This window comes from Equus asinus, chromosome 20 (genome assembly GCF_041296235.1).
Source record: "Equus asinus isolate D_3611 breed Donkey chromosome 20, EquAss-T2T_v2, whole genome shotgun sequence".
NCBI lineage: Eukaryota > Metazoa > Chordata > Mammalia > Perissodactyla > Equidae > Equus > Equus asinus.
Window position 1 is genome coordinate 16375340 of NC_091809.1, and position 26756 is coordinate 16402095.

At 44.1% G+C, this 26756-nt stretch overlaps 1 protein-coding gene across 3 annotated transcripts in view; it reads left to right on the forward strand.

Annotated features, from left to right (window-relative positions):
• Positions 1 to 817: 817 nt before the first annotated feature.
• ADGRE1 (adhesion G protein-coupled receptor E1) overlaps positions 818 to 26756 on the forward strand; it is a 69225-nt gene continuing 43286 nt past the window's right edge. For 2 of the 3 annotated variants that reach the window (XM_070491837.1, XM_070491839.1), the window contains exons 1-7: positions 818 to 958; positions 3728 to 3790; positions 7744 to 7776; positions 21120 to 21266; positions 23443 to 23598; positions 23721 to 23840; positions 25695 to 25841. In XM_070491837.1, coding sequence (XP_070347938.1) covers positions 928 to 958; positions 3728 to 3790; positions 7744 to 7776; positions 21120 to 21266; positions 23443 to 23598; positions 23721 to 23840; positions 25695 to 25841 — 697 coding nt within the window. In that variant the 5' untranslated portion in view covers positions 818 to 927. The remainder of the gene's footprint in view (positions 959 to 3727; positions 3791 to 7743; positions 7777 to 21119; positions 21267 to 23442; positions 23599 to 23720; positions 23841 to 25694; positions 25842 to 26756) is intronic. The other variant, XM_070491838.1, reaches the window with a different exon arrangement.

Sequence of the window (26756 nt, forward strand, 5' to 3'; positions counted from 1 at the left end):
CCTATGAGTGGAGTCATACAGAATTCGTCTTTCTCTATCTGGTTTATTTCACTTAACATAATACCCTCAAGGTCCATCCATGTTGTTGTGAATGGGATGATTTTATCCTTTTTTATGGCTGAGTAGTATTCCATTGTGTATATATACCATATCTTCTTTATCCAATCATCAGTTGATGGGCACTTAGGTTGCTTCCACATCTTGGCTATTGTAAATAATGCTGCGATGAACATAGGGGTGCATGGGACTTTTGGAATTGCTGATTTCAAGTTCTTTGGATAGATACTCAGTAGTGGGATGGCTGGGTCATAAGGTATTTCTATTTTTAATTTCCTGAGAAATCTCCATTCTGTTTTCCATAGTGGCTGCACCAGTTTGCATTCCCACCAACAGTGTATGAGGGTGTGTTTTACTCTTTTAATAAAATAGGTGGGGGTGGGAATCCCCACTTTACGTTGTTGACATAATGAGGAAGTTAAATTTTGTTGGCAATGTACCTGCATAGTGCCTGGTATGTGATGGCTATGATGGTGGTTTTTATGGAGCAAGCTGGGAAAAGATCCTTGAGGTTGGGGCTTGCTTCATTGGGGTCAGGTGGTGGAAGTTCATTTGTTACTGGGTGCAATGAAAGAAGGTGATGAGAGATGAGAGGTAGATGTTGGTGGGGGAAAAAAAAGAGGGAAGGAGAGAGAGAACATAGTGACACAGCAGTCAGATCAACTTTTCTTCATGCCGATGAGACGAGAACATTAGGGGTTTGCCAAACTGTCCTCATTTAGTGGTGGAAGCTCAGCTACAAAGTCATGATGTACTGGCAGCATTAAGCAATGCTGGCTCCACCCCTGCCCTCTCCACACACACCCTGAAATTGAAAACCCGGAGAACAGAGAAAAGGTTCCCCTCTTTGAATGACAGAAACGCAGCACGATGTGGAGCTTCAGCTTGCTCCTCTTCTGGGGTGAGTGTGAGGCTGAATGGGGGTCTGGGGGAAGCCTGGGCTGGAAATAGGCTGTTGGGAGAAGGAAGGGTCATGGACTGTCCAGCTGAGAGATCATAGCTGTGGGCTGGACACTGCAAACACTTTCATTGGGGCTCCTTTGGCAAAAATCCCTCTAGCTCAGGGAATGCCACCTGTGTGGGAAGAATTCCTTTATAGCCATTCCCTTGACATGTATTTCCTGAGAATATACTATGTATAAGGTGCTGTTCTAGGCTCCAAGGATAAAGACGTGAATAAATAGACAAGGTTCCTGCTCTCATGGGGCTGACATCCTAGTGGGAGGGGTCGGGCAGAAAAGAAGTCACTAATAATAATAGCAACCACCCACTTAGCATCGTCCTAACTTCCTCAAATATAGAATGTATTCAACCTTCACAGAATCTCTCTGATACTGGGTTATTAGTAGCCCCATTTTACAAAGGAGAAAAACTGAGGCAAAAGAGATTAAATAACTTGCCCAAGACCACTTAGCTGGTAAGGAGTGGAGCCCGAATTTAGAACCGGGCAGTCTGGCTCCAGAATCTGTATGCTTTCTTACTACTCTATGCTGCCCCAAATAATGAATAAACAAAAGCATTTCAGGTGCTTCTTTCATAAGTGCTGTGAAAGAAGATGTTATAGAGTGTGGCTTGGGGTTACGTTGAAGGGGGAAGTCAGGGAAGACATTTCTGAGGGGGTGACATTTGTGCTGAGACAAGAACATTGGGATGGAGACTGTCTGTCTGTCCTCTGATTGCTCCTTCTTCAGGCATCAGTTTGTCTCATTTATCTCCTGTGTTGTGGTTTCCCTCACATGTCTTGTGAGTTTGGGTCATCGGTTCAAATCTAAGAATGAGGGACCTTTTCTAAGCAACAAGTGTGTTTTTCTTCTGTTGTTGTCGAGTGGATCAGTTTCCCCTATTTTCTGGAGTAGGAAACAGGTAAGATGAGATTAAGTGACTTTCTCGAGGACATAAGGTCAGGAATTGGTGAAGCCAGATTTTTAAACCCAGGTATTTTGATGCCAGAGTTGATGTGCTTAAATGTAATGCTCTGTCGCCTCTAATATGATTCATGAGCAAGAGAATTTCAGTCAGCAATAACGAATGGGAAAGTTGGGAGTTTGGGTCCGTGGGACTTGTTGACTGGCAGGCTTCATTAGAAGGAGCAGGTAACTCATGGACTCCAATGCTGTTACGTGAAGTTGTTGCTTTGGGATGTCAGCACTGGCATTAGCCATTAGCACCCCTTATTCTGCCCTGAAGTTAATCAGCAAAGAGCGATGATGATGACTTGGATGATGGTGATGGTAATGATGAAGATGAGAATGATGATGGTGGTGGTGATAATCATGATGGTGATGATGAAGTTGATGGTGGTGGTGGTGGTAATGATGGTGATGATGAAGATGATGGAGGTGGTGGTGGTGGTGGTGATGATGGTGATCACGATGGTGGTGATGATAATGGTGATGGTGGTGATGATGGTGGTAGAGGTGGTGGTGGTGGTAATGATGAAGATGAGAATGATGATGGTGGTGGTGATAATCATGATGGTGATGATGAAGATGATGGTGGTGGTGGTGGTGGTGATGATGGTGATCACGATGGTGGTGATGATAATGGTGATGGTGGTGATGATGGTGGTAGAGGTGGTGGTGGTGGTAATGATGAAGATGAGAATGATGATGGTGGTGGTGATAATCATGATGGTGATGATGAAGATGATGGTGGTGGTGGTGGTGGTGATGATGGTGATCACGATGGTGGTGATGATAATGGTGATGGTGGTGATGATGGTGGTAGTGGTGGTGGTAATGATGAAGATGAGAATGATGATGGTGGTGGTGATAATCATGATGGTGATTATGAGGACGGTGGTGATGATGATGATGGTGGTAGTGGTGATGACGGGGATGACGAGATGATGATGATGGTGGTGGTGATGGCGATGGTGATGATAGTGATGATGATGATGATGATGATGTGGATGTTGGAGAAGAGCTAAATGCTGGGGGACTGTACTGCCTTTTAGATATTTTAAAACACTAATCGTGGGACCGGCCTGGTGGCCTAGTGGTTAAGTTTGCATGCTCCACTTTGGTGGCCCAGAGTTTGCAGTTTCAGATCCGGGGAGCAGACCTAGCAGTGCTCATCAAGGCACACTGTGGTGGCTTCACACATGAAATAGAGGAAGATTGGCACAGATGTTTGCTCAGCAAAAATCTTCCTCAAGCAAAAAGAGGAAGATTGGCAACAGATGTTAGCTCAGGGCCAATCTTCCTCACACACACAAAAAACTAATTGCCCCACCCTCTCATGAAATTTTAATACTACAGATATAGTGTATATCTAATTATATATTACATGTGCATCTATATGTATCTTATACATAAAAGAGTAAGATTTTTTTTTTCATTTCTCCCCAAGAACCACGTTTTACCCTTTTGGAGGACATATCATTCCTTTTGAGAATGGACGTTTTATTGTATGTTTTTGAAAACCAGCTGGAGCTATTTTTGCAATTGAAAAGAAATTGAAGGCAATACGAACAAAATGAAAAGCAAACCTAAAGTGCAGAAAAGCAGGAATGGTTGCTGTGAAATATGCGAAATAATGTATGTTTGTCACTCAACAGGGTCTCTCATGCAGGATCACCAAACCTGAGGCCACGCCAGCAATAATTTTTAAGGTTGATCTCAAACAGCCTCTTGGTGGTTCACAATATTTTTGTTTTCTTTCTACACAGGGTGTTGTCGTATATATAGCTGTGAAACGCCCACATCAAGCCCGCTGGGATCAAAGTCATGGCGTAAGTTGGTCAAAGAGAATCCGTATGCCCAAAGTGGTGGGAGGATGTTTTCTGGAGAGGAGATTCTTTTGTTCAGAGGCTCACAGCTGAACACTTGCTAGGAGCTAGTTAGTGGCAGAACTAGGGATAACAACCAGGTCGCCTAGTTCCCACTCCAGGTTCTTTCCTTTGTGCCTTGCACTTGCTGTGTGACCTCAGGCAAGTCTCATAACCCCTCTCATCTTCGGTTTCCTCAGCTGTGAAATACAGATAATGAGGGTTCCTATCCCACAGGGATGTCATGCAGCTTGAATCAAAAGAGGTAACTTTGTGAGCCACCTGGTTTGTGTGACAAGAACTTCCTAAATGGTAGTATGGTAGGAATAGGGATGAAATTTACTCAAACTACAACTCAATGTGGAAAACAAATCCATTTTTTAATGTTTCGCTAAGAATTCTCATCTTCCACATAAGCTCCTGCTGGATAGACGAAGAAAACATTGACAGTTCTTAGCGTTCTCAGTGTCTCAGTTCTTGGTTTAGTCATATTTGGGAAATCTAGTTTATACTGTATGAAGAATGAGCAGTTCCTCCCAAGATGGCATCTGGGTGTTGGTGTAGGGGCAGCTTACGGGATCTTGTAGCTGTGAAGTGTGGACTCCAGATGGGGTGTTTTGTCTACTGGTTGAGCCAGTCCTTGGTTCTTGCTTGTCCAGCAATCCTCTTGGAAGCTCCGCATCTCTCAGGCGTCCACACAGGAGCTCCTGGTTTCCATGTCCAGGCCACAGGAACCCAGAAGAGTTTTCTCAGGCCCCCTAGTTATCTCCCTCTGCTGATTCTGATCCTCGGCTCCCATGCCATGTTGGATGTGGCAATAGCAGAAGGCGAGCTTTTGTTGAGAGGAGTCGACCCTTAGCCTTGATGCCCCTAAATTCACCCATCCCTATCTGGGTGTCTCTGAGGTGACCCATCTCCACTTACATTTAGCCTTGAGGTGAAGTGGCAGAGAAGCAGGAGTCCTGGCTAGACTTCTTCATCTTGTCCTTCTTTTAGCTTCCCACAGTTTTCACTCTTCCTGTATAATAGGTATTTCCCTTCCATCGTATCCTGAGTCCTCTCTACCCTACAGCTTAATTAGAACTCTAACTTCCAGTCCTCAAAGCCTAGCGATTGGAAACATTTTTATTGAGATACAACGTTGTGCAAGTGTGAGGTGTACAATGTGTCGATCTGATGCACTTAAATGTTGCAAAATGATTGCAGTGTAGCATTACCTTCATGACCTCACATAATTACCATTTTTTTCTGTGGTGAGAACATTTAAGATGTGCTCTTAGCAAACTTTCAAGTATAGAATACAGTATTGTCAACTACAGTTACCATCCTAAAATTACATCAATATATTTCCAGAAAGATCATCCTTGATTAAAAAGAAAAATCCATCATTATTATAGAGCCCAGGAAACTCTCGGTTGCTGAGGAAGAGACTGTATTAATTTCCACACCTCTGGGACCCAGCTCAGACCTGGCACAATACAGGCAGGTTAGGTAGATAAATAAAAGGAAGACCACGTGCTCCACATAGAAAGTAAGAGAAGTGTTACGGTAGACGGATGTACAAGGTATTTATAAATGGGAACTCAAAAGGATTAACATCTGAGAAAATTTGGTACTATCAGGATTAAAACTGCATAAACACAGGTGGGTTAACTTTGTGCAAGTTCATTGAAGTGTACGCTTACAATAGTTGTGGTTCTCTGTATCTGTTACACTTAATAAAATATGATAAAAATGCACATACTTTGACACAACAATCCTCCTCTAGAAATTTACTCCAAAGAGATAGTCATGTAATGTCAGAGATTTCTCACTATACGCTCAAGTATGTGCACATTCATGCTACCCAGGTGACAACCTGGAATAAACTAAATGTTTTTTACACTTGGGGACTGGTTGGATAAATTGTTGTGTTTGTCAGAGTAACTCTAGCTACTGTAATGAATAAAATCAAAACTGTCAGTGGCTTAATAAAAAAGAAATTTAATTCTTGTTTGTTGAAGCGTCCAATGCAGATTTTTCTGGGTAATGGGTGGCCTTCCTCCATGTGTTTATTTGGGGACCCAGACTCCTCCTGTCTTGTTGCTCAGCCATGCGAGGGTCTCAGAGTCTTCTGCAGACAGTGGCAGAGGGGGAAAGAAACAGTGGAGAAGGCACACACCCTTTGTAAAAACCCAGGCCTGGAGCTGACACATGTCACTTCTGCTCACTGTCACATGACCATACCTGGATGCAAGGTGAGCTGGGAAATGTGGTCTGTCATTAGGCAGTTGCCTCCTAGTGACAATTCCACACCCTGGAAAGGGGAATGTGGAATTTTTGTTTGATCTTTGGCTGCCTCATTACCTGTGGCACAGTTATAGCCCATGGATATAATGGAATACTATGCAGCTGTTAAAAAGCATGCATTAGGTCTGTATAGACTGACATGGAAAGTTGACCAAAACATATTCATTTCTTAACTTTTTATTACAGAAATATTTCAACACTCAGAGGTAGGGAAAATAGTATAAAAAACTCTCATGTGCCCATTGCCCAGCTTCAACCCTTGAGAAATTTTGCTTCTCTTTGTTTGCAAGACATACTGTTGAGCAAGACAGCAAGTAGAAATGGAACCGAGCTGCCCGACAGAACTTTCCACGTTGACGGAAATGTTCTAGCTCTACAGCGGCCACTAGTCACATGTGGTTATTGAGCAGCTGAAAAATGGCTGATATGACTGAGGAATGGCACATTTCATTTTATTTAATTTTAATAGATTTAAGTGTAAATAGTAGCTACTATATTAGAGAGCACAAAAGATTGTAGATTGCATGATACCATCTGCGTTAAGAAAATTGTGTGAATTTATAAATTTATTTCTGTTTGATAATATGTTGGCATGGTTGAGTTTGCAAATACAACCCAGCCTTGAAGGGTTCACGCTAAGCTTTTGACATTAGTTACCTCTGGATATAAAGATGGGGGATGGGGAGATCTTCACTTTTAATTTTATATACTTCTGCATTGTCTGATTTTTTTTTTTTTACAAGAAGCAATTATTACCTTCTTAAAAAGAGATAAAGGAGCTGGCCCTGTGGTTTAGTGGTTAAGTGCGCATGTTCTGCTTCCACGGCCCGGGGTTCGCTGGTTCACATCCCGGGTGCGGACATGGCACCATGTGGCACACTGTGCTGTGATAGGCATCCCATATATAAAATAGAGGAAGATGGGCACGGATCTTAGCTCAGGGCCAGTCTTCCTCAGCAAAAAGAGGAGAAATGGCAGCAGATGTTAGCTCAGGGCTAATCTTCCTCAAAAAAAAAAAAAGATAAAAACAAAAGAAATGAAAATAAGGATTACCATCTGCTTTTGGTTAGTTTCTGTACAAGCTGAGCCTGAGACAAGGATTCTTGTGTGAGTAATTTAGGAAGGGAGGGCTCTCAGGACTCACTGGCCGACACTTGTAGGAGTGAGGAAAGCAGGATAGGGCAGCGGGAGAAGCTAGGCACTCAGAAGGCATTTCAGGGGAGGTTCAGCCACAGCCCCATCCCGCAGCGTGAATTGCACCAGAGACGGTCGCCTGCTCTGAGGCAACGGGATGGCTGTGCTGTTGTATTCCTGCATCTGTCACTCATCACTTCTAGATCAGCGAAGCAGCTGGCGGATGAGTGTGCTAACCCGGTAAAGTGGATGGGGGGTGGTGCCGAGAGTGGCTACCACCCCACCTTTCTCACCTGGCAAGGTGTGAAGAACTCATGAGCTGATGTGGCTGAACCTCCAAGAAGAGACTGGATTCTCCTCTTCATAAAGCCATGCTTTCATAATCTGCCATGTGCTCTCGGCACGCAGGGAGATGTGGAGCCTGGCTGGGCGAGAGGAAGGCTCGTGGCCAGATCGCCAAGGGAACTAACGACTTCTCTTTCCTCTGCTTCCAGGTGAGAAGCTGAACTTGAAGGGGACGGCTTTTGGTAAGAGACTCCCCTGGACTGAAGGCCATCAGGCCATGGGCAAGGGCCTCCCTCTTTCAGTTTCATCATCTGACTGATGGGTATGGGGACGACCCCTACCCGATGGGGATGGTGAGGATTCAGCTCCACGTGGAGTTGTTAAGAGGTGGGCTCTGGAGCCACACGTCCTGGGTTTGAAGCTTGGTTTTGGCGCTCATTGCCATGGAGACCCCAGGTTTTTCAGCAAATTCCCCAAGACTTAAGTTGCCTTGAAAATGAGGGTGAGAGGAGTTGATCCCGTGGGGTTTTGATGAAGATTAAATGAATACAGGCGGTGCTTAGAATGGTACTTGAAACATGGTAAGTGCTCAATTATGTTAACCCTCCCTGTCCCCCTCCTTTTCTCCTCTCCCCTCCTCTTCCCCCTGCTGCTCCCTCCACCTTCTCCTCCTCCCACTCCTCCCCCTCCTCCTCATCCTCCCTCTCCTTTTCTGCCCCTCCTTCTCTTCCTCCTTTCCTCCACCGGTTCCTCCTCCTCCTCCTTGGAGGAACACATATTGTGTGGTTCTTATTGGCTGGGCTGAAGCTGAGTCAAAGCTGGTAGCCAGTGAGGGGCACAGCCAGGACAATGACCAGGTCCCCTGACTCCCTCCCAGCGTGTGTCCATTCTCCTTTGCTCTTCTCTTGCTTCCTAACTTGTGGTGTGACCTGGGACAGCTTACGTGAACTCTCTTGGGCATCCATTTCCACATTTGTAAAATGAAGTAGTAACCTTTCCCTTAAATAGGGTGACTGACCATCCTGACTTGCCCCAGACCAGGGTCGGGGTTGGGGGGGCTGGTTCCCGGGACATTGGACATTGAGGGCTAACAACAGGAAAGTCTCGGGGAAGCCAGGACAACTCGGTCACCCTACCCCTGAGCATTATTGTGGGGACTGCAGAAAATATATGGAAGGGGCCTGGGGTGCATGGAAGTCACTTACAAAATGGAAGCTCTAGTTGTATTTTTAAAAGTCCCTTTGCTTCTCTGAGTCTCATTTTTCTGATTAGGTCAATTAAATGACCATTAAATTATTTTGAGGATCGTGTGTGTGTCTCAGTTGGATTGTTGAAATGGTCAATGCCCTGGTCTCCCCACTCCTTGCTCTTCCAAGAGTGGCCAGAGGGCACCTGTGAGCACCTGAGTCAGGTCCCGCCCTCCTCTGCCCACAGCCTTCCAGGGCTCCCCCCTCCATGAGGGTAAAGGCCCGAGTTCTCCCTGTGGCCCCCCAGGCCCTGCATAACCTGGCCCATCCCCTCTCTGCTCTCCCTCCTCCCTCTCTCCCCCTTGCTCCTTCTACTCCAAACATGTGGGCCTCCTTGCTGTTCCTCCCACATGCCAGGCACAGTCCTGCCCCAGGGCCTTTGCACATGCAGTTCATTCTGCCTAGAAAGCTCTTGTCCTGCATATACATGTGGCTCTGTGCCTCACCTTCTTTATGTTTTAGCTCATGTGTCATCTTCTCAGTGACTACTCTATTTTGGACATTGTATCCCTCACCCCCGCCTCTCCAGATTACCATGTTTGTGAAGGTGGGGACCTTTGTGTGTCTTGTTCCATTACTGAATCCATAGTGCCTAGAATAGTGCCTGGCACATAGCAGGTATTTGTATTTGTCAGAGTTACCCAGGGAAACAACCAATAGGATTAGGATGGATATGCATATATCTCTCTGTGTGTGTGTATATTTATATGTAAAGATTCATTTTTGGAATTGACTCATGCAATTATGGAGGCTGGCTCGTCTCGAGATCTGCAGGGTGAGGTGCAGAGATCATGAGACTGGAAGGAATTTGGAGGACTGAGCAAGTAAATACGGTTGATGCAACAGGACAGGAGATGAGCTGGAGAGGTCAGCAGGTGGCCAGTCACACAGGACTGGGTTGTTATTCTGGTTTCCAGTGGATCTGAGTTATGAAAAATTGAGCTAGAAGAGAGTATTGGGAAGCTCAGAGCTGGGAGACCACAAGTGATAACATGCCGGAAGTCTGCAAAAAAAAAAAAAAAAATGTTGCATCTGTAGCTGAAAGAGGAAGCTGGAAATGAGAAGAAAGATATTATCTGAGCCATCATACAGGGAAGGGAAATAAACAAGACATGCTGCAGGGAGCAAAAAGCCTGGCTCTCAACATCCTAATAATGATAATCCATCCCTTATATTTTTATGGCACTTTATAAAGAGCTTTCCCGTGATATCCCATCCTACCAGTCGATGCTGGCGTTCTCATTGACTCTTCTCTTTATTTCACACCCCACGCCAATCCATTGGCAAATCCTATTAACTTAACCTGCAAAATAACCAGAATCCCATGATTTCCACAGCTCCCACCTGGGTTATATCCACCATCATTGGTCACCTGGACAAGTGTGGTCGCCTCCTCCCTGGTCATCCCAACTCTGTCCCTTTACAGAGCATCTTCCGACCAACGGGCAGAAGGATCATTTTCAAACCTAAGTTGTGCTGTCCTTCCTCTGCTCAAAACCCTTCCATGTTCCCGTCTCTCTCTGATAAAATGCTGAAGTCTTCCAATGGCCTAGCAGATCCTGCATGATCTGGCCGTGTCACCTCCTTGCACTCCCCCTTCATCCACTCTGCTCCAACCACACCGGCCTCCTTGTAAATCTGTGAAATCACCGGGCGAGGTCCTGCCAATGGGCATTTGCACTTGCTCTTTCCCCCACCTTAAATAGCTTCAAAGCTCAGTCACTCACCTCCTTCAGGTCTTTGCTTAAATGCTGTCTTCTCAGTGAGGTCTCTACTATTGAGCACCAACTAAGCATCAGGCACTATTCTATGCACTCGGGATGCAGTAGTAAATAAGATGGTCACAAATCTCTTCTGGGAGCTCACAGACCCTCAGGGAGACAGACTTGAAACAACCAATTATGAAAGTTTTTACACGGAATTATTTTAGAAATTGCCTGAAAATGTATTCCATTTCCAGCCAGACCTACCTCTTCTCACGTAGAAGAAGTGCAAATCACGCACTTTGGGTTTTGACAGGCTTGGCGCTGCCACTCACGGGCTGTGTGCCCTCCGGCAAGTTACTTAACTTCTCTGAGCCTCAGTTGTCCACATCCGTATAATGGATAAGTTGTATTTGTTTCCTATTGCTGCTGTAACAAATCACCAAAAACTTGGTGGCTTGAAGCCGCAAAAGCATATTCTTCCAGTTCCGAAGGGCAGAAGTTTGAAATGGGCCTCACTGGGCTCAAAGGAAGGTGTCGGCAGGGCCGCATTCCTTTCTCTAGGTTTTAGGGGAGAACTGGTTTTTTGCCTTTTCCAGCTTCTAGAGGCCACTGTATCCCTTGGCTCGTGTCCCCCTTCCTCCATCTCCAAAGCCGGCAATGGCTGGTCAAGTTTTTTTCACATTGCATCATTCTGACTCTGCCCCTCCTGGTTTCATCCTTCACTTACGAAGATGTCATCTCTGTGATGACATTGGTCCCACCTGGATAACCCAGGGTAATCTCTCCATCTCAGGGTCTGTTGGTTAACACTCTTAATTCCATCTGCAGCCTTAATCCTCTTGCCAGGTAGCACAGCACATTCACAGGTTCTGGGGATCAGGATGTGGTCCTCTTTGGGGGACCATTATTATGCCAACCAGAGGAAGGATTGTGTCAAGTGAGTCTCTTCCCCGACACCTGGAAACCTGGCCCACCTGTGGCTTTGTCCTCCTGGAGGTCGCGGTGTGGCAGTGGAGATGATCACTGAAGAGCTACTCACTCAAATAATTGAGCAATTATAATTATGATAAGTGCCTTAAAGAAGGAGCACAAGGAGCTATGGGGGAGTCAGGGAAGGCTTCTTGGAGGAAGTGACATTGAAGCAAGAACTGGAGAATGAATAGGAGCTGGCCAGGCAAAGCAGAGGCAGAGGGAACAGCACGTGCAAGACCCTGTGGTGGGAAGGCTAGAAATGGAGCGTGAAGGGAGATGGGGTTGGGTCTGGCCACTGGGGGCTTTGTGGGTCTCGTTAAGTAATTTGGATTTTAATTCTGAGAGCAGTAGGGAGCATTCTAGGCAGGGGTGGGGGGTGGGTGATCAAATTTGCATTCGGAGATGATTGCCCGGAACTATGGGGGACGCAAGGATGTGGAATCCAGAGGAAGATCTGTACCAAGCATACCTGTGGAGATGGAGAGACGTGGGTAGATGTCAAATATTTGGGAGGGAGAATCATGGTGGACTGGGGACTCGTTGGAGGTGAGTTGAGGGCTAAACAAATAAACTGAGTACAGAGGAGTGAACCCCACTTGTCCTGGGGCTGGACTGGCGAGGATGCAGTTTTGATCATTTCCATAGAAATTGAATGACAACTTTGATGTTTACTTCTTTTTTTCCCATTTTTATCTCTGTAAGATATACTGTTTTTTTATGTAATTTTTTTATTGTGGTAACATTGGTTTATAACATTATATAAATTTCAGGTGTGCATCATAATATATTTCGAATTCTGTGTAGATTACATCGTTTTCACCACCCAAAGACTAGTTACAATCCATCACCACACACATGCACCTAATCACCCCTTTCACTTTCCTCCCTCCCCACTTCCCCTCTGGTGACCACCAGTCCAAGCTCTGTGGCTATGTGTTGGTTTGTCGTTGTTTTTATCTTCTACTTGTGAGTGAGGTCATGCAGTATTTGACTTTCTCCCTGTGATTTATTTCACTCAGCATAATACCCTCAAGCTCCATCCATGTTGTCACCAATGACCGGATTTCATCATTTCTTATGGCTGAGTAGTACTCCATTGTGTATAAATACCACATCTTCTTTATCCATGCGTCCCTTGATGGGCACCTAGGTTGCTTCCAAGCCTTGGCTATTGTGAATAATGCCACAATGAACATAGGGGTGCAAGTATCTTTATGCCTTTGTGTTTTCAAGTTCTTTGGATAAATACCCAGCAGTGGGATAGCTGGATCATATGGTAGATCTATTCTTAATTCTCTGAGGATACTCCAAACTGCTTTCCATAGTGGCTGCACCAGTTTGCACTCCCACCAGCAGTGAACAAGGGTTCCCTTCTCTCCACACCCTCTCCAACACTCATTGTTTCCTGTCTTGTTAATTATAGCCATTCTGACCAGAGTGAGGTGATACCTCATTGTAGTTTTGATTTGCATTTCCCTGATAGCTAATGATGTTGAGCATCTTTTCATATGCCTGTTGGCCATCCGTATTTCTTCTTTGGAGAAATGTCTGTTCCGATCTTTTGCCCATTTTTTAACTGGGTTATTAGTTCTTTTGTTGTTGAGATATATGAGTTCTTTGCATATTTTGGATATTAGCCCCTTATCTCATATATGGTTTGCAAATATCTTCTCCAAATTGGTAGGTTGTCTTTTCATTTTGTTTATGGACTCCTTTGATGTGAAGAAGTCTTTTAGTTTGATGTAAGTCCCATTTGTTTATTTTTTCTATTTTTTCCCTTGCACAGTCAGACGTGGTATTTGAAAAAATGCTGCTAAGATCTATGTTGAAGAGCATACTGCCCGTGTTTTCTTCTATAAGTTTAATGGTTTCAGATCTTACAATCAAGTCTTTAATCCATTTTGAGTTAATTTTTGTGCATGGTGTAAGATAATGGTCTACTTTCATTCTTTTGCATGTGGTTGTCCAGTTTTCCCAACACCATTTATTGAAGAGACTTTCCTTTCTCCATAGTAAGTTCTTGGCTCCCTTGTCGAAAATTAGCTGTTCACAGATGTGTGGGCTTATTTCTGGGCTCTCAATTCTGTTCCATTGATCTGTGTGTCTTTTTTTTGTGCCAGTACCATGCTGTTTTGAATACGATAGCTTTGTAATATATTTTAAAATCAGGGAGTGTGATACCTCCAGCTTCCTTTTTTCTCAGGAATCCTTTGGCTATTCAGGGTTTTTTCTTGTTCCATGTAAATTTTAGGATTCTTTGTTCTATTTCTGTGAAAAATGTTGTCGGAGCTTTGATAGGGATTTCATTGAATCTGTAGATTGTTTTAGGAAGTATGGACATTTTAACTGTGTTAATCCTTCCAATCCAAGAGCACAGAATATCTTTCTATTTCTTTGTCTTCTTTGATTTCTTTCAACAATGTTTATAGTTTTCAGCGTACAGGTTTATCACCTCTTTGGTTAAGTTTATTCCTAGGTATTTTTGTTGTTGTTGTTGCAATTGTAAATGGGATTGTATTTTTTAAAAAAGATCAGTACATGAGCTAACAACTGTTGCCAATCTTCTTCTTTTCCCCTCCTTCTTCTTCTCCCCAAAGCCCCCCAGTACATAGTTGTATATTCTAGTTGTAGGTCCTTCTGGTTGTGCTATGTGGGATGCCACCTCAGCATGGCCTGATGAGTGGTGCTATGTTCGTGCCCAGGATCTGAACTGGTGAAACCCTGGGCTGCAGAAGTGTAGCATGCAAATTTAACCACTCAGCCATGGGGCTGGTCCCTGGGATTGTATTCCTAATTTCTCTTTCTGCTACTATGTTAGTGTATAGAAATGCAACTGATTTTTGTATGTTGATTTTGTATCCTGCAACTTGACTGTATTCACTTATGATTTCTAAAAGTTTTTTTAGTGGATTCTTTAGGGTTTTCTATATATAAAAGCATGTCGTCTGCAAATAGCGACAGTTTCACTTCTTCTTTTCCAATGTGGATCCCTTTTATTCCTCATTCTTGCCTGATTGCTCTGGCTAAGGATTCCAATACTATGTTAAATAAGAGTGGTGAAAATGGGCATCCTTGTCGGGTTCCTGTTCTTAGAGGGATAGCTTTCAGTTTTTCTCCATTGAGAATGATATTAGCTGGGGGTTTGTCATATATGGGCTTTATTATGTGGAGGTATTTTCCTTCTATACCCGTTTTATCATAAGTGGATGCTGTATCTTGTCAAATGCTTTCTCTGCGTCTATTGAGATAATCATGTGATTTTTATTCTTCATTTTGTTAATGTGGTGAATCACATTGACTGATTTGCAGATGTTGAACCATACCTGCATCACTGGAATGAATCCCTCGTGGTCATGGTGTATGATCTTTTCAATGTATTATTGTATTCGATTTGCTAGTCTTTTGTTGAGGATTTTTGTATCAATGTTCATCAGTGATATTGGCCTGTAATTTTCTTTTTTTGTGTTGTCCTTGTCTGGTTTTGGTATCAGGATAATGTTGGCTTCATGGAATGAGTTAGGAAGTCTCCCCTCCTCTTCAAAATTTTGGAAGAGTTTGAGAAGGATAGGTATTAGGTCTTCTTTGAATGTTTGGTAGAATTCACCAGGGAAGCCATCTGGTCCTGGACTTTTATTTTTGGGAGGTTTTTGATTGCTATTTTGATCTCCTTCCTGGTGATTGGTCTATTCCAAATTCTCTACTTCTTTTTGGTTCAGTTTTCGAAGGTTGTATGATTCTAAGAATTTATCCATTTCTTCTAGATTATCCAATTTGTTGACGTATAGCTTTTCAGGGTATTCTCTTATAATCTTTTGTATTTCTGAGGTGTCTATTGTAATTTCTCCTCTTTCACTTATGATTTTATTTATTTGAACCTTCTCTCTTTTTTTCTTGGTGAGTACAGCTAAAGGTTTGTCAATTTTATTTATCTTTTCAAAGAACCAGCTCTTGGTTTCATAGGTTTTTTTCTACTGTTTTTAGTCTCTATTTCATTGATTTCTGCTTTGCTTTTTTATTATTTCCTTCCTTCTACTGATTGTGGCTTTGTTTTTCCTTCTTTTTCCTTTAGGTGCACTGTTAGATTGTTTGTTTGGGATTTTTCTTGTTTGCTGAGGTAGGCCTGAATTGCTGTAAACTTGCCTCTTAGAACAGCTTCTGCTGTATCCCATAGATTTTGGCCTGTCATATTTTCATTTTCATTTTCATTTGTCTCCAGGTAATTTTTTATTTCCCCTTTGATTTATTCATTGACCCGATCTTTGTTCTGTAGCATTTTGTTTAATCTCCACATTTTTGTGGCTTTCCTGATTTTCTTTCTGTAGTTGATTTCCAGTTTTATACATTTGTGGTCAGAAAAGATGCTTGGTATTACTTCAATATTCTTAAATTTATTGAGACTTATTTTGTGGCCTAATATGTGATCAGTCCTGGAGAATGTTCCATGAGCATTTGAACAGAATGTCTATGCTGCAGTTTTTGGATGGAATGTTCTATATATATCTACTAAGTCCATCTGGTCTAATGTGTCATTTAAGGCCAATGTTTCCTTATTGATCTTCTGTTTGGATGATCTATCCATTGGTGTAAGTGGAGTGTTAAAGTCCTCTACTATTATTGTGTTACTGTCTATTTCTCCCTTTATGTCTGTTAAAAATTGCCTTAATATATTTAGTTGGGTACATAGATATTTACAAGTGTTATATCCTCTTGTTGGATTGCTCCCTTTATCATTATGTAATGCCCATCTTTGTCTCTTGTTACAGTTTTTGTTTTAGAGTGTATTTTGTCTGATACAAGTATTATATAAGTACTGTTACCCCCAGCTTTCTTTTCTATGCCATTTGCTTGGAGTATCTTTTTCCATCATTTCACTTTCAGTTTGTGAGTGTCTTTAGGTCTGAGGTGCGTCTGTTTTATGCAGCATATACATGGGTCTTGTTTTTTTATCCAACCGGCCACTCTATGCCTTTTCATTGGAGCATTTAATCCTTTGACATTTAAAGTAGCTATTGATAAATATGTACTTATTACCATTTTGTTACTTTTTCTGGGAGTTTTAGTAGTACTTCTCTGTTCCTTTCTTCTTCTATTGCTCTCTTCCCTTGTGGTTTAATGACTTTCTTTAGTATTATATTTGACTTCCTTTCTCTTACTTATTTGTGTATTTATTATAGGTTTCTGCTTTGGGATTACCATGAGGTTCACATATAATAACCCGTGCACATAGCAATCTATATTGAGTTGATGGTCTCTTTAGTTTGACCTCTTTCTAGAAGCTCAATTCTTTTACTCCTCTCCTCCCACATTTTATGTTTTTCCTCCTTTATAGGAAGATTAGCCCTGACCTAACATCTTCCACCAATCCTCCTCTTTTTGCTGAGGAAGACTGACCCTGAGCTAACATCCGTGCCCATCTTCCTCTACTTTTTATATGTGGGACGCCTACCACAGCATGGCTTGACAAGCAGTGCCGTGTCCACACCCGGGATACAAACTGGAGAACCCTGGGCTGCTGAAGTGGAATGTACGAACTTAACAACTGTGCCACCAGGCTGGCCCCACATTTTATGTTTTTGATGTCATATATAACCCTGTATTTTGTGTGTGTGTATCCATTACCCTCTTATCATTCAAATAGTTAATTTGAGTACTTTTGTCTTTTAACCTTCGTATTATCTTCGTAGGTGGTTGATCTGCTACTGTACTGTAGTTTTGCCTTTCCAGTGATTTTATTGCCTCTTTTTGGGATACTTTTCTTATTCCTATTTGTAGTCTTCTCTTTCCCACTTAAATAAGTCCCTTCAGCCTTTCTTGTAGAACTGATTTCTTGGTGATAAACTCCTTTAATTTTTGCTTGTCTGGGAAAACCTTTACCTCTCTTTCCATTCTGAGTGATAACCTTGCTGGCTATAGTATTCTTGGCTGTAGGTTTTTTTTTTTTCCTTTCAACACTTTAAGTATATTGTGCTGCTCCCTTCTGGCCTGTAGGGTTTCGGCTGAGAAGTCAGCTGATAGCCTTATGGGGTTTCCTTTGTATGTCACTTTTTGTCTTTCTCTTGTGGCTTTTACGATCCTCGCTTTGTCTTTAATTGTGGTCATTTTAGTTGTAATGTGTCTTACAGTGGGCCTCTTTGGGTTTAACTTGTTTGGTTCTCTCTGCGCTTCCTGTACCTCAGTGTCTGTTTCCTTCCTTAGGTTAGGAAAGTTTTCAGCTATTATTTCTTCAAAGAGATTCTCTTCCCCTTTGTCTCTGTCTTCTTGTTCTGGGACATCTATAATATGAATATTAGTGCACTTGATATTGTCCCAGAGTTCCCTTAGACTGTTTGGGTTCTTTTTAATATGTTTTCTTTTATCTGTTCATCTCGGGTGATTTCCTATAGTTGTTCATCCAGCTCACTGATCCATTCTTCTGTATCATCTACTCTGCTATTGAGTCCCTCTAGTGAATTTTTCATTTCCAGTATTGTATTCTTCATTTCTGGTTGGTTCTTTTTTATATTTTCCAATTCTTTGTTGACATTCTCACTGTGTTCATCCAGTCTTCTCCCAAGATCAGTGAGCATCCTTATGAGTTTTTGTTTGAACTCTTTGTCAGGCAGATTGCTTATTTATGTTTCATTTAGTTCTTTTCCTGGAGTTTTGTACTGTTCCCTTGCTTGAAACGTATCCCTTTGCCTCTCATTTTGCCTCTTTCTCTGTGCTTATATGTATGTATTAGGTGGGTCAGCTATATCTCCTGATCTTGGAGAAGTGGCCTTATGTAAGAGACCCCTTTTGAGGCCCAACAGTGTGCTCCCCTCTTGTCGCCAGTTCCAAGTGTTCCAGGAGTGACCTCTGTGTGGGCTACACGTGTCCTTCTGCTGTGGCAGGGTTGCTCTTGCTGCAGGTGCACAGGCAGGCTAGGCTTTCTCTCCCTGGCAGGCTGTTTGTAAGTCTGGTTTGGGGAGCCCCAGCACAGTTGGCTGCAAGGTCTAATAGCACACTCCTGTTGCAGTTATTCTGTTCGGTGAGTAGGCCCCCAGCTTGGCTGGTTGCTAGGTGCTGATGATTACAATTTCTATAGTCCTTAGGCCTGCAAGGCTCTTGTCAGCTCTCTCAGGATTGCAGCTGAGTGGGGCTGGCCCTAGGCACAGGAGCACCCGATTGTTTCAGGCTTTGGAAGGTGGGGCCAATCCCCTATGTGGCTGTTTGAGAAGCACAAGTTTTCTGCCACAGATAAGCCTCACCCCCCAAGGGTCCTCACCCAATCTCAACACAGTCCTGGCCCATGCACACATCCCGGCCCCCTGGAGCATACCCCTTCACCCCACTGCAGAGGCCCCCACACTCTCTGCCAATACCCCCCACATTCTATCTGCTCCTCACGCAGGCCCTGCCCCCCAGAGGTGGACTCACTCATCTGCCTGCAGAGGATCCAGGCACCCAGTCTATGTAGGCCAACAAGTAGCCTGAGGGCTTGCTGTCGGGTGGGGCCAGTCCCTAGGGCAGGCTGCCTGCCCTGGCTGAGCTGGATTAAATCAGTGCTCTAGTGGGTGTGGCAGACCCTGGGCTGTCAGGCCAGGGGAGGAACTCCAGTGGTGTCTGCCAGCGTCTGTGTCAGCACACCTGTACCAGGTCACTACAATGGCTGCTGCCACTGTCTCAGTCCCCAGAGAGGTCTCACCTCTCACTGAGATCCACCCAGAGCCTACAAGGTGAGTCTCTTTTCGCCAAAGGACTGTGCACCTTTCTGGTGATTTTAGGTTGCTGTCTGAGGTGGGTGAATTTGGGCATGGGCCCTTTAAGAGCTGAGTTTTTCCATTTATATCCCATAGCTTTTCTGGGGGTATTCCCCATTGTAGTTAACAGCCAGCAAAGCCAGATATTATGAGACTCGTCTCAGTTGTGCTGAGTCTGAAGGATGCTTATAGCAGTATCAGGCCCCCAGTCAGGTCCCCATTTCTCCAGAGAGGGCTGTGTACCTTAGGTTTGCTCCCAGCTTGCCAAGAGTGAAGCTCCGTGGCTCCTGAAGGTGTTTTTTTTCTCTCCTGAAAGGAATTTCTGCCTCTTCCGCCTTGGTCAGGACTGTCCCTTATTGTGGGGGTTCTTTTTATCCAGTTTTTGCTTCTTTCTCAGGGTTAATTTTTCCAAGAAGAGTTGTAACCTGGTTGTGTTCATGGGAGGATATGGGTTCAGAGTCTGCCTACACTGCCATCTTGAGGAGATCTCTGATGTTCATTTCTTAGAAGTCTCTTCTTCTCTCCCTCATAAATCTCCAATTTGTGGATGGAACAGGGTGACAGGGCTACCCTGTCTATGAAATCATCTCGGCTCCCAGGTGCCTTCCATCTTGTTGTTTCTCCATCCCTCGGTGTGGAGGTTTTCCAAAGCATCACCCCCATGGTTAAGGATAGATCACCTCACTCTGTCCACATTCTTCTTTCCCCAGGGGAAAGGGGAAAGGAGGAATGAAGGACATGCTCCTTCTTTTTAAGGGCGTGGCCAAAAGGTGCACATATCACTTCTGCTCATTTCCTTTGGCCGAAACTTAGCCACGTGACTGCACCTAGCTGCAAGAGAAGCTGGAATTGCAGCTTAACTGGATGGTCATGTTATTCAAAGGAAGAGGGGGAGATGGGGGTGGGGGCATAGCCACTGTTCTCTGCTTCGAGGTTTCCTATGGGAGCTTTAACCCGGGTAGTCCTTGCTCCAAAGGCTGTAACTTTGACTCTCATACTCTTCTGTCTGGAGCCCCAATGCTTATGGTGTGGTCCACTGACCAGCATCATTCAGGCGCTTGTTAGAAATGCAGAATCTCAGGCCCTTCCCAGACCAGCTGAATCAGCATCTGATTTTCCAAGATCGCTCAAGGATACCAGGCGCAGCAGATGCTACTGGTCCATGGACCACAGTTGGAGAAGCAAGGGTCCAGATCAGTATTTCTCGCACTTTCATGTGCACACAAATCATCTGAGGATCTTTCTAAAATGCAGATTCTGATTCAGGAGGTCTCGGGCAAGGCCTGGGACTTTGTATTTCCATCAAACTCCCAGACATTGCTGATGCTGCTGGGCCATGGACCACACTTTGAGTGGCAAAGGTCTGGGGTCTACAGGGTCCTTGACCGAGCTGGTTCTTAGGGCAGCTGTAACAAGTTATCACAAACATGGTGTCTTAAAACAACAGAAATTTATTCTCTCACAGTTCTGGAGGCCAGAAGTCTGAAACCAAGGTGTCAGCAAGGCCATTCTTTCTCTGAAGCCTCTAGAAAAGAATCTGTTCTGAGGCTCTCTGCCAGCTTCTGGTGTCGCCAGCAATCCTCGGCATTCCTTGACCTGTAGGTGTATCATTCCATCTCTGACTCCATCATCCCATGGTATTCTCCTTAAGCCTGTCTCTGTGCCTCTTCTCCTCTCCTTATAAGGACACCAATCATATCCGATTAAGGGACCACCCTACTCCAGTATGATCTCAACTAAACTTACATCTTAATTGCATCTTCAAAGACCCTATTTCCAAATAAGCTCAACTTCTCAGGGACCAGAGTTTAGGACTTCAACATATCTTTTTGAAGGACACAATTCAACCCACAACGGTTTCCTTCCCTCTCAAACGCTGGCTTCCTCTGCAGCCCCACTCTGGTGTGCTAATACAAACTCTTCCTTCTATGCTGCCTAGAAACGAATGAGTGTGTGGATACCACCATCTGCCCAGCTTATGCAACCTGCACTGACACTTCAAAAAGTTATTACTGCAGCTGCAAAAAAGGATTCCTGTCTAGCAACGGACTGGCACAGTTCCAGGGCTCAGGAGTGGAATGCAAAGGTGAGTTCACGCCCCCTCAAAGGTGGTAGGAAAATCAGGTGGAAGCTAGCTGGCGTGGCAGGTGTAGGTACTTTTCCTTTTTCTTTCCCCCAAATATTATATTATTTCCTCCCTTCCTTCCTTCCTTCCTTCCTTTCTGTCATGAGACTTATTCCCGGTCACTAAAATTTCCAGTGATTAGAAAGCCACATTAGGATGTGCCTTCAGTCACCCCTCCACAGTTACTGCTATAACTAATAACTGCTAACAGTTATTGAGTGCCAGGCCCCGTGTGAAGGGCTTTATGTGCATTTTCACTTTAAATCGACTATGAGCGTTGTGATGATCTCCATTGTCCAGATGAGTAAAGTGAGGATTGGAGAGCTGAAATGACTTGTTGAAGGTCATGCAGTTGACCTGGAATTCAAACCCAGCTGTTTCTGACTCCAACCATGTCTGTCAACCATCTCATCCAGTTGCCACACTCTAGTTAAGAGGTATTGGGGAAACATATTTAATCTCTCTAAGCCTCAATGTTTCCATCTGTAAAATGAGTGTATAAGAGCGTCTACCTCAAAGGACAGTTGGTAAGATTAAATGCAACAATGTATGCAGTATCCTAGGTGCATGTACAATATCAAGTGCTATATTAACATAAATGATATGATTCCCAGAAGGAGCTAAGTTCTTTGTCCCTATTCCTTATATCTAGACCCTAATTCTCCTCTTGACAGTAAAGATCTGATTATGCCTATGAATAAGCCCAGTGGTTGGTAAACTTTCTATAATGGGCCAGATAGGACATATTTTGGAAGTTGCAAGCCGTATGGTCTCTGTCATGGCTACTCAGTGCTCCAGTCGTGGTGCCAAAGCAGTCGTAGATGATACATAAACAAATGGATGTGGCCGTGGCTGTGTTCCAATAAAACTTTATTTACACAAACAGCTGCTGGACAAGATTTGACTCATGAGATGTAGTTTGCTGAGTTCTGAGGCAGATAATTCATTTCTATCATTGTAGTTTTTAGGGAGATCAAAACATCCTTCTTTATGTTTGGGCTACAGTTCATGGGTTATTCCATCAGCTCACTAGTGCTGGTAGACCCTGGTGTTTAAATCTGGGGTGAAATCAATATTCCCCGTGTAGAAAATGATGGCTACTACAGCAACAATTTTCGTCCACTCTGTATCTTTGACCCCCAGTATGGTTCCTGACACATTGTGAGTATTAAATAGATATTTCTTGAATGAAAGAACGTGAACCTTGTTCGTTAGTCAACTCTAATCCGTCCTTCTGTTGACAGGCACTTAGATTATTTCTAATGTTTTACGACTTCAAACAAAGCTGAATGAGGATCCCTGTGACCTTATCTTGAAGCACAGTGGCAGCTCAAGATTTCTCTCTGAGAGAGGTGCAGTTGACTTGGAGGGTGCCCTAGGAGATATGTCTTGAAATTGTGCTTGCATGACAAGTACATAGCAAATGTTTATTTAGGGTAACTTGGCAGAGCATAGCTGAAGCAAATTTGGGGAAGGCCAACCCACGGTACCATGACTGCAAAATTCCATGGGTGCCTTAATGAGTAAATTCCTAGAGGTGGCTTTGCAAGGTGTTCTAGTTATCCATTGCTGGGTAACAGGCCAACTGCAAACTTAGAGCATGAAAACAACAGCAGTCATTTATTTTGCTCGTGAATGAGCCCATTTGGGCTGAGTTTGGAGAGGATGGCTTGTCTCTATTCCACACAGTGTCGGTTGAATTGGCTCAACTGGAGGCTGGAGGATTCACTTTGAAGAGCGCCCCATCACAAGGCTGGCAAGCTGGTGCTGGCTATTGGCCGGCTGCTCCCCCAGGGCTGTGAGATGGAGGTCTTAGTTCTTGTCCATGTGAGCTGCTTTTTGATGGCTTGTTAGGCTTCCTCAAAGTATGGTAGCTCAGTTCCAAGAATGAGTATCTCAAGACGACAAGGAAGTAGATTATATTTTTATGACCTGGATTGACTTCCACTATAGTCACAAGCATCCTGAGATTCATGGGGTGGTAACATAAACCCCCACTCCTTGATGGAAAGAGTATCAAATTCACACTGAATGAAGGGCATATGAGATGGAAAACATTGTTTCAACCATCTTTGGAGAATAAAATCTACTGCAGAAGATGAGGCAACTTTGTAACTCCAATTCTTTCTCTATCCAGATATAGATGAGTGTTCTAAGAGGCCCACACCATGTGGTGCTCACTCAGTCTGCAAAAACCTGCCTGGGAGATACAAGTGCAGCTGTTTGCCTGGTTTCTCTTCTCCTACTGGAAATAACTGGAACCCGGCAAAGCCAGGTCGTTTCTCCTGTACAGGTAATCCTCTCGGGATCTCAGGTGTGGTCTTTCGTGGATGGCTACCATTGAGTTGGGTACCTGTGTTTCTCACCTTAGACACTCATTCTTTTGTCTGCTCGCTCTCCTCCACTGCTCCTCAGACATCAATGAATGCCTCTCCAGCGGGGTCTGCCCAGAGCATTCTGAGTGCACCAACTCCTTGGGAAGCTACAGTTGCACCTGCCTAGCTGGATTCTCTTCTAGAAACTCCATCTGTGAAGGTAAAGAGGACCTGCCCTTCTTATTGAGTAGGACCTGCCTACTCAATTAAGAATCACCTCAATTCATGGTGCTGTGAGGTAGGGATCATGATCCTCAGTTTAAGAATGAGAACATTGAGGCTCAGAGAGGTGAAGTGACTTGCCCGAGGATGCACAGCTATTAAGTGGAACAACCAGGATTTGAGCTTCTGTTGAGGGAATACTGTAAGTTAGGCAGAGCATCAGGCAGTATTTCAGAGTAACAGGATGGTGGTCGCTCTGTCCACAGAACAGTTTTCTCCTCAGGGGACATTAGTAATGTCTAGACACATTTTCAATTGTCACACTGGTGGTGGTGGTGGGGTTGTGTGTGCTACTGTCATCAAAGGAGTAGAGGCCAGAGATGCTGCTAAACACCCTACAATGCACAGTACTGCTTCCCACAACAAAAAAATGATCTGGTCCCAAATGTCAGTAGGGTTGAGGTAGAGAAACTCTGTGCTAGGGAGAACTGAGACCTGGACCTCAGAACTTTTTCCCAAAAGATATTTGAGTTAAGACCTGAGAGTTACTCTCATCGTCCTTCCCCTTCCATGTTAGTCAGTCATTATGTCTTGGGGAATCTACCTGCTAAATCTGTCTTGAATGTCTCGACTCTTCTCCATCCTTGGCTCTGGCTTCATGTTTTCTTCATCTTTACTGCTCCTCATTTCTCCGGTCTTGTCCCCTCAAATCCATCCTCCACACTGCCTCTAGAAAGTTCTCACTGAGACGCCAGGGCTCCATCCTCCTGAGTCCACTGAGGTTCTATTGCTCTCTACGTTTTCTTATAGGGACGATGACTCCACCCAGCATGGCATGGAGTGATCAAGCCCTCATCACAGCTCCTTGGCTTGGACTCAGAGATATCTGAAGTCATGTCTTCTTTTACTAGTGAATTCCTAGCAGTTAGCTATTGCTGAGGAGCAAATTACCCTAAAAGTCAATGGCTAAAAACAACAACCATTTCTTTTTAGCTCTTGATTCCATGCATGGGTGGTTCAGGTGGGGCTCTTCTGGTTTGTTCTTTGAGTCTCAACTGTTCCTCTTCCTGTGTCTGTGGTCAGCTGTGGTTGGGTGGGGCTGGGCTGTCTCACATGACTGGGGCTCATCTGGGATGATCCATTTCTTCCATCCTTCATTCAGCTAGTCTAGGGCTTGTTCAGGTGGCAGAATGAAGAGGCCTAAGGCATGGGTGGAAGAAAATAATCCTCTGGAGGTTTAAGTTTGGAACTGGTACCACATCACTTCTTCTGCATTCTATTGGCCAGTGCAAGTGATAGGGCCAGCTGGATGAAGGGGCGGAAAACAAACTCCACATTTAAAGAGAGGAGTGGCCAAGTCATATTGTACTGCACAAGCCCCATCCTGAGGTGTGGATATAGGTATATATATGTGGCCAGTGAAGTATCACACTCTTGGCAGATATTTTTGGATATATGAATAGATGGATGGATGGATGGATAGATGCATAGATGCCTAGATACATAGATGGATGGATGATTAAAACAAATGGACAAAGAAAGAAAGGAATAAACAGTTTACTTTGTTCTCTATGCCAAAAAAAGGGGGATATTGCGGCCATTTCTGCAAACTATGATCGTTATGTTTTGAAATCATTTGTCACCCTTTTGCTTACACACTATCAGCCAGAATTTATTCTCATGGTCCTCCCTAACTGCAAGGGAGGTTAGGAAGAAGGGGAGCATGTGTGTACTGGGGAGCCTCAGTGCTGTGTGCCACAACTTAAGAGCATGTAGAGTGAATATTCACTTACCATCTCCTTTCCAAATTTCCTGCTCTGCCTTGATCCCGGTTTTCTCTTCCACTCTCCAGATGTAGATGAATGTGCAGATCCAAAATCTTGCCCAGAGCACGCGACCTGCCACAATAGTCTTGGCAGCTACTCTTGTGTCTGCAACCAAGGATTTGTTTCCAGCAGTGGAAACGTGAGGTTCCAGGATCAGGGAGAGACGTGTGAAGGTAGGTGGAGGGGTGTGTTGGGGAATTAGGTCCCAGACTGTTTACAAAGGCAACACTGGTGGAGCACGAGTCGGGGTGGGTCTTGGCTGTGTTCAAAGACCTCATCAGCAAAACTGAAGACAATAATCACTCATTCACTCTTCAACCCATACTTTGAGCATGTGCAACATGGCTGGTTCTATTCTGGGGATGGTGGATACAGCAGTGAATAACACAGGCAAAAACGTTTGTTCTCCTGGAATTTATATTCTAGTGTGTGGGGAGATAGTTAACAAAATAAAAATGTATGAAACCTTTCTCTGTTAGGGAAAGTTAAAGGCGGTGAAGACCAATAAGGCAGGAAAGGCAGTTAGAGAGTGCTGTGGTCTAATTTTAAGAGAGTGGTAAGAAAAGGCCGTGCTGAGAATTTGATATGTGAGAAAAGATCCGGTGGAAGAGAGGGAGTGAGAGATTGGGTGTCTGGGGAAGAATGTTCCAGGAGGAGGCAAGAGAAGATAGAAAAGTCTGGAGGCAGGATCCCAGCCAAGCCACTAAGCTCTCCCATCAGTGTGCTCATTCGGTCCTCCCAACAACCTGATGGTATCAGTTTGATTTTACACCCATTTCACAGATGAGGAAACTGAGCTTCCATTGTGGTTGAATCACTGTCCCAAGGTCCAATAGGTAGGAGGTAGGAGAGTCAGGATCTGACTGTGCCTGGGTGTGGCTTCACAGCCCGTGCTCCCACCACCATGCTAATTTGCCTCCAAAAGAGGCTGCAGCCTCTGGCAGCTCACAATGGGCTTGCATAGGACACATATCAGTTTAATCACCACATTTCCAGTCTCTGAGGTTCCGACGACCTGGGAAGCTGTCGTCTGAAACTTCCAGAGCTGCTCAGAACCTGGATTCCAATCATAATTGTGCCTTTCACAA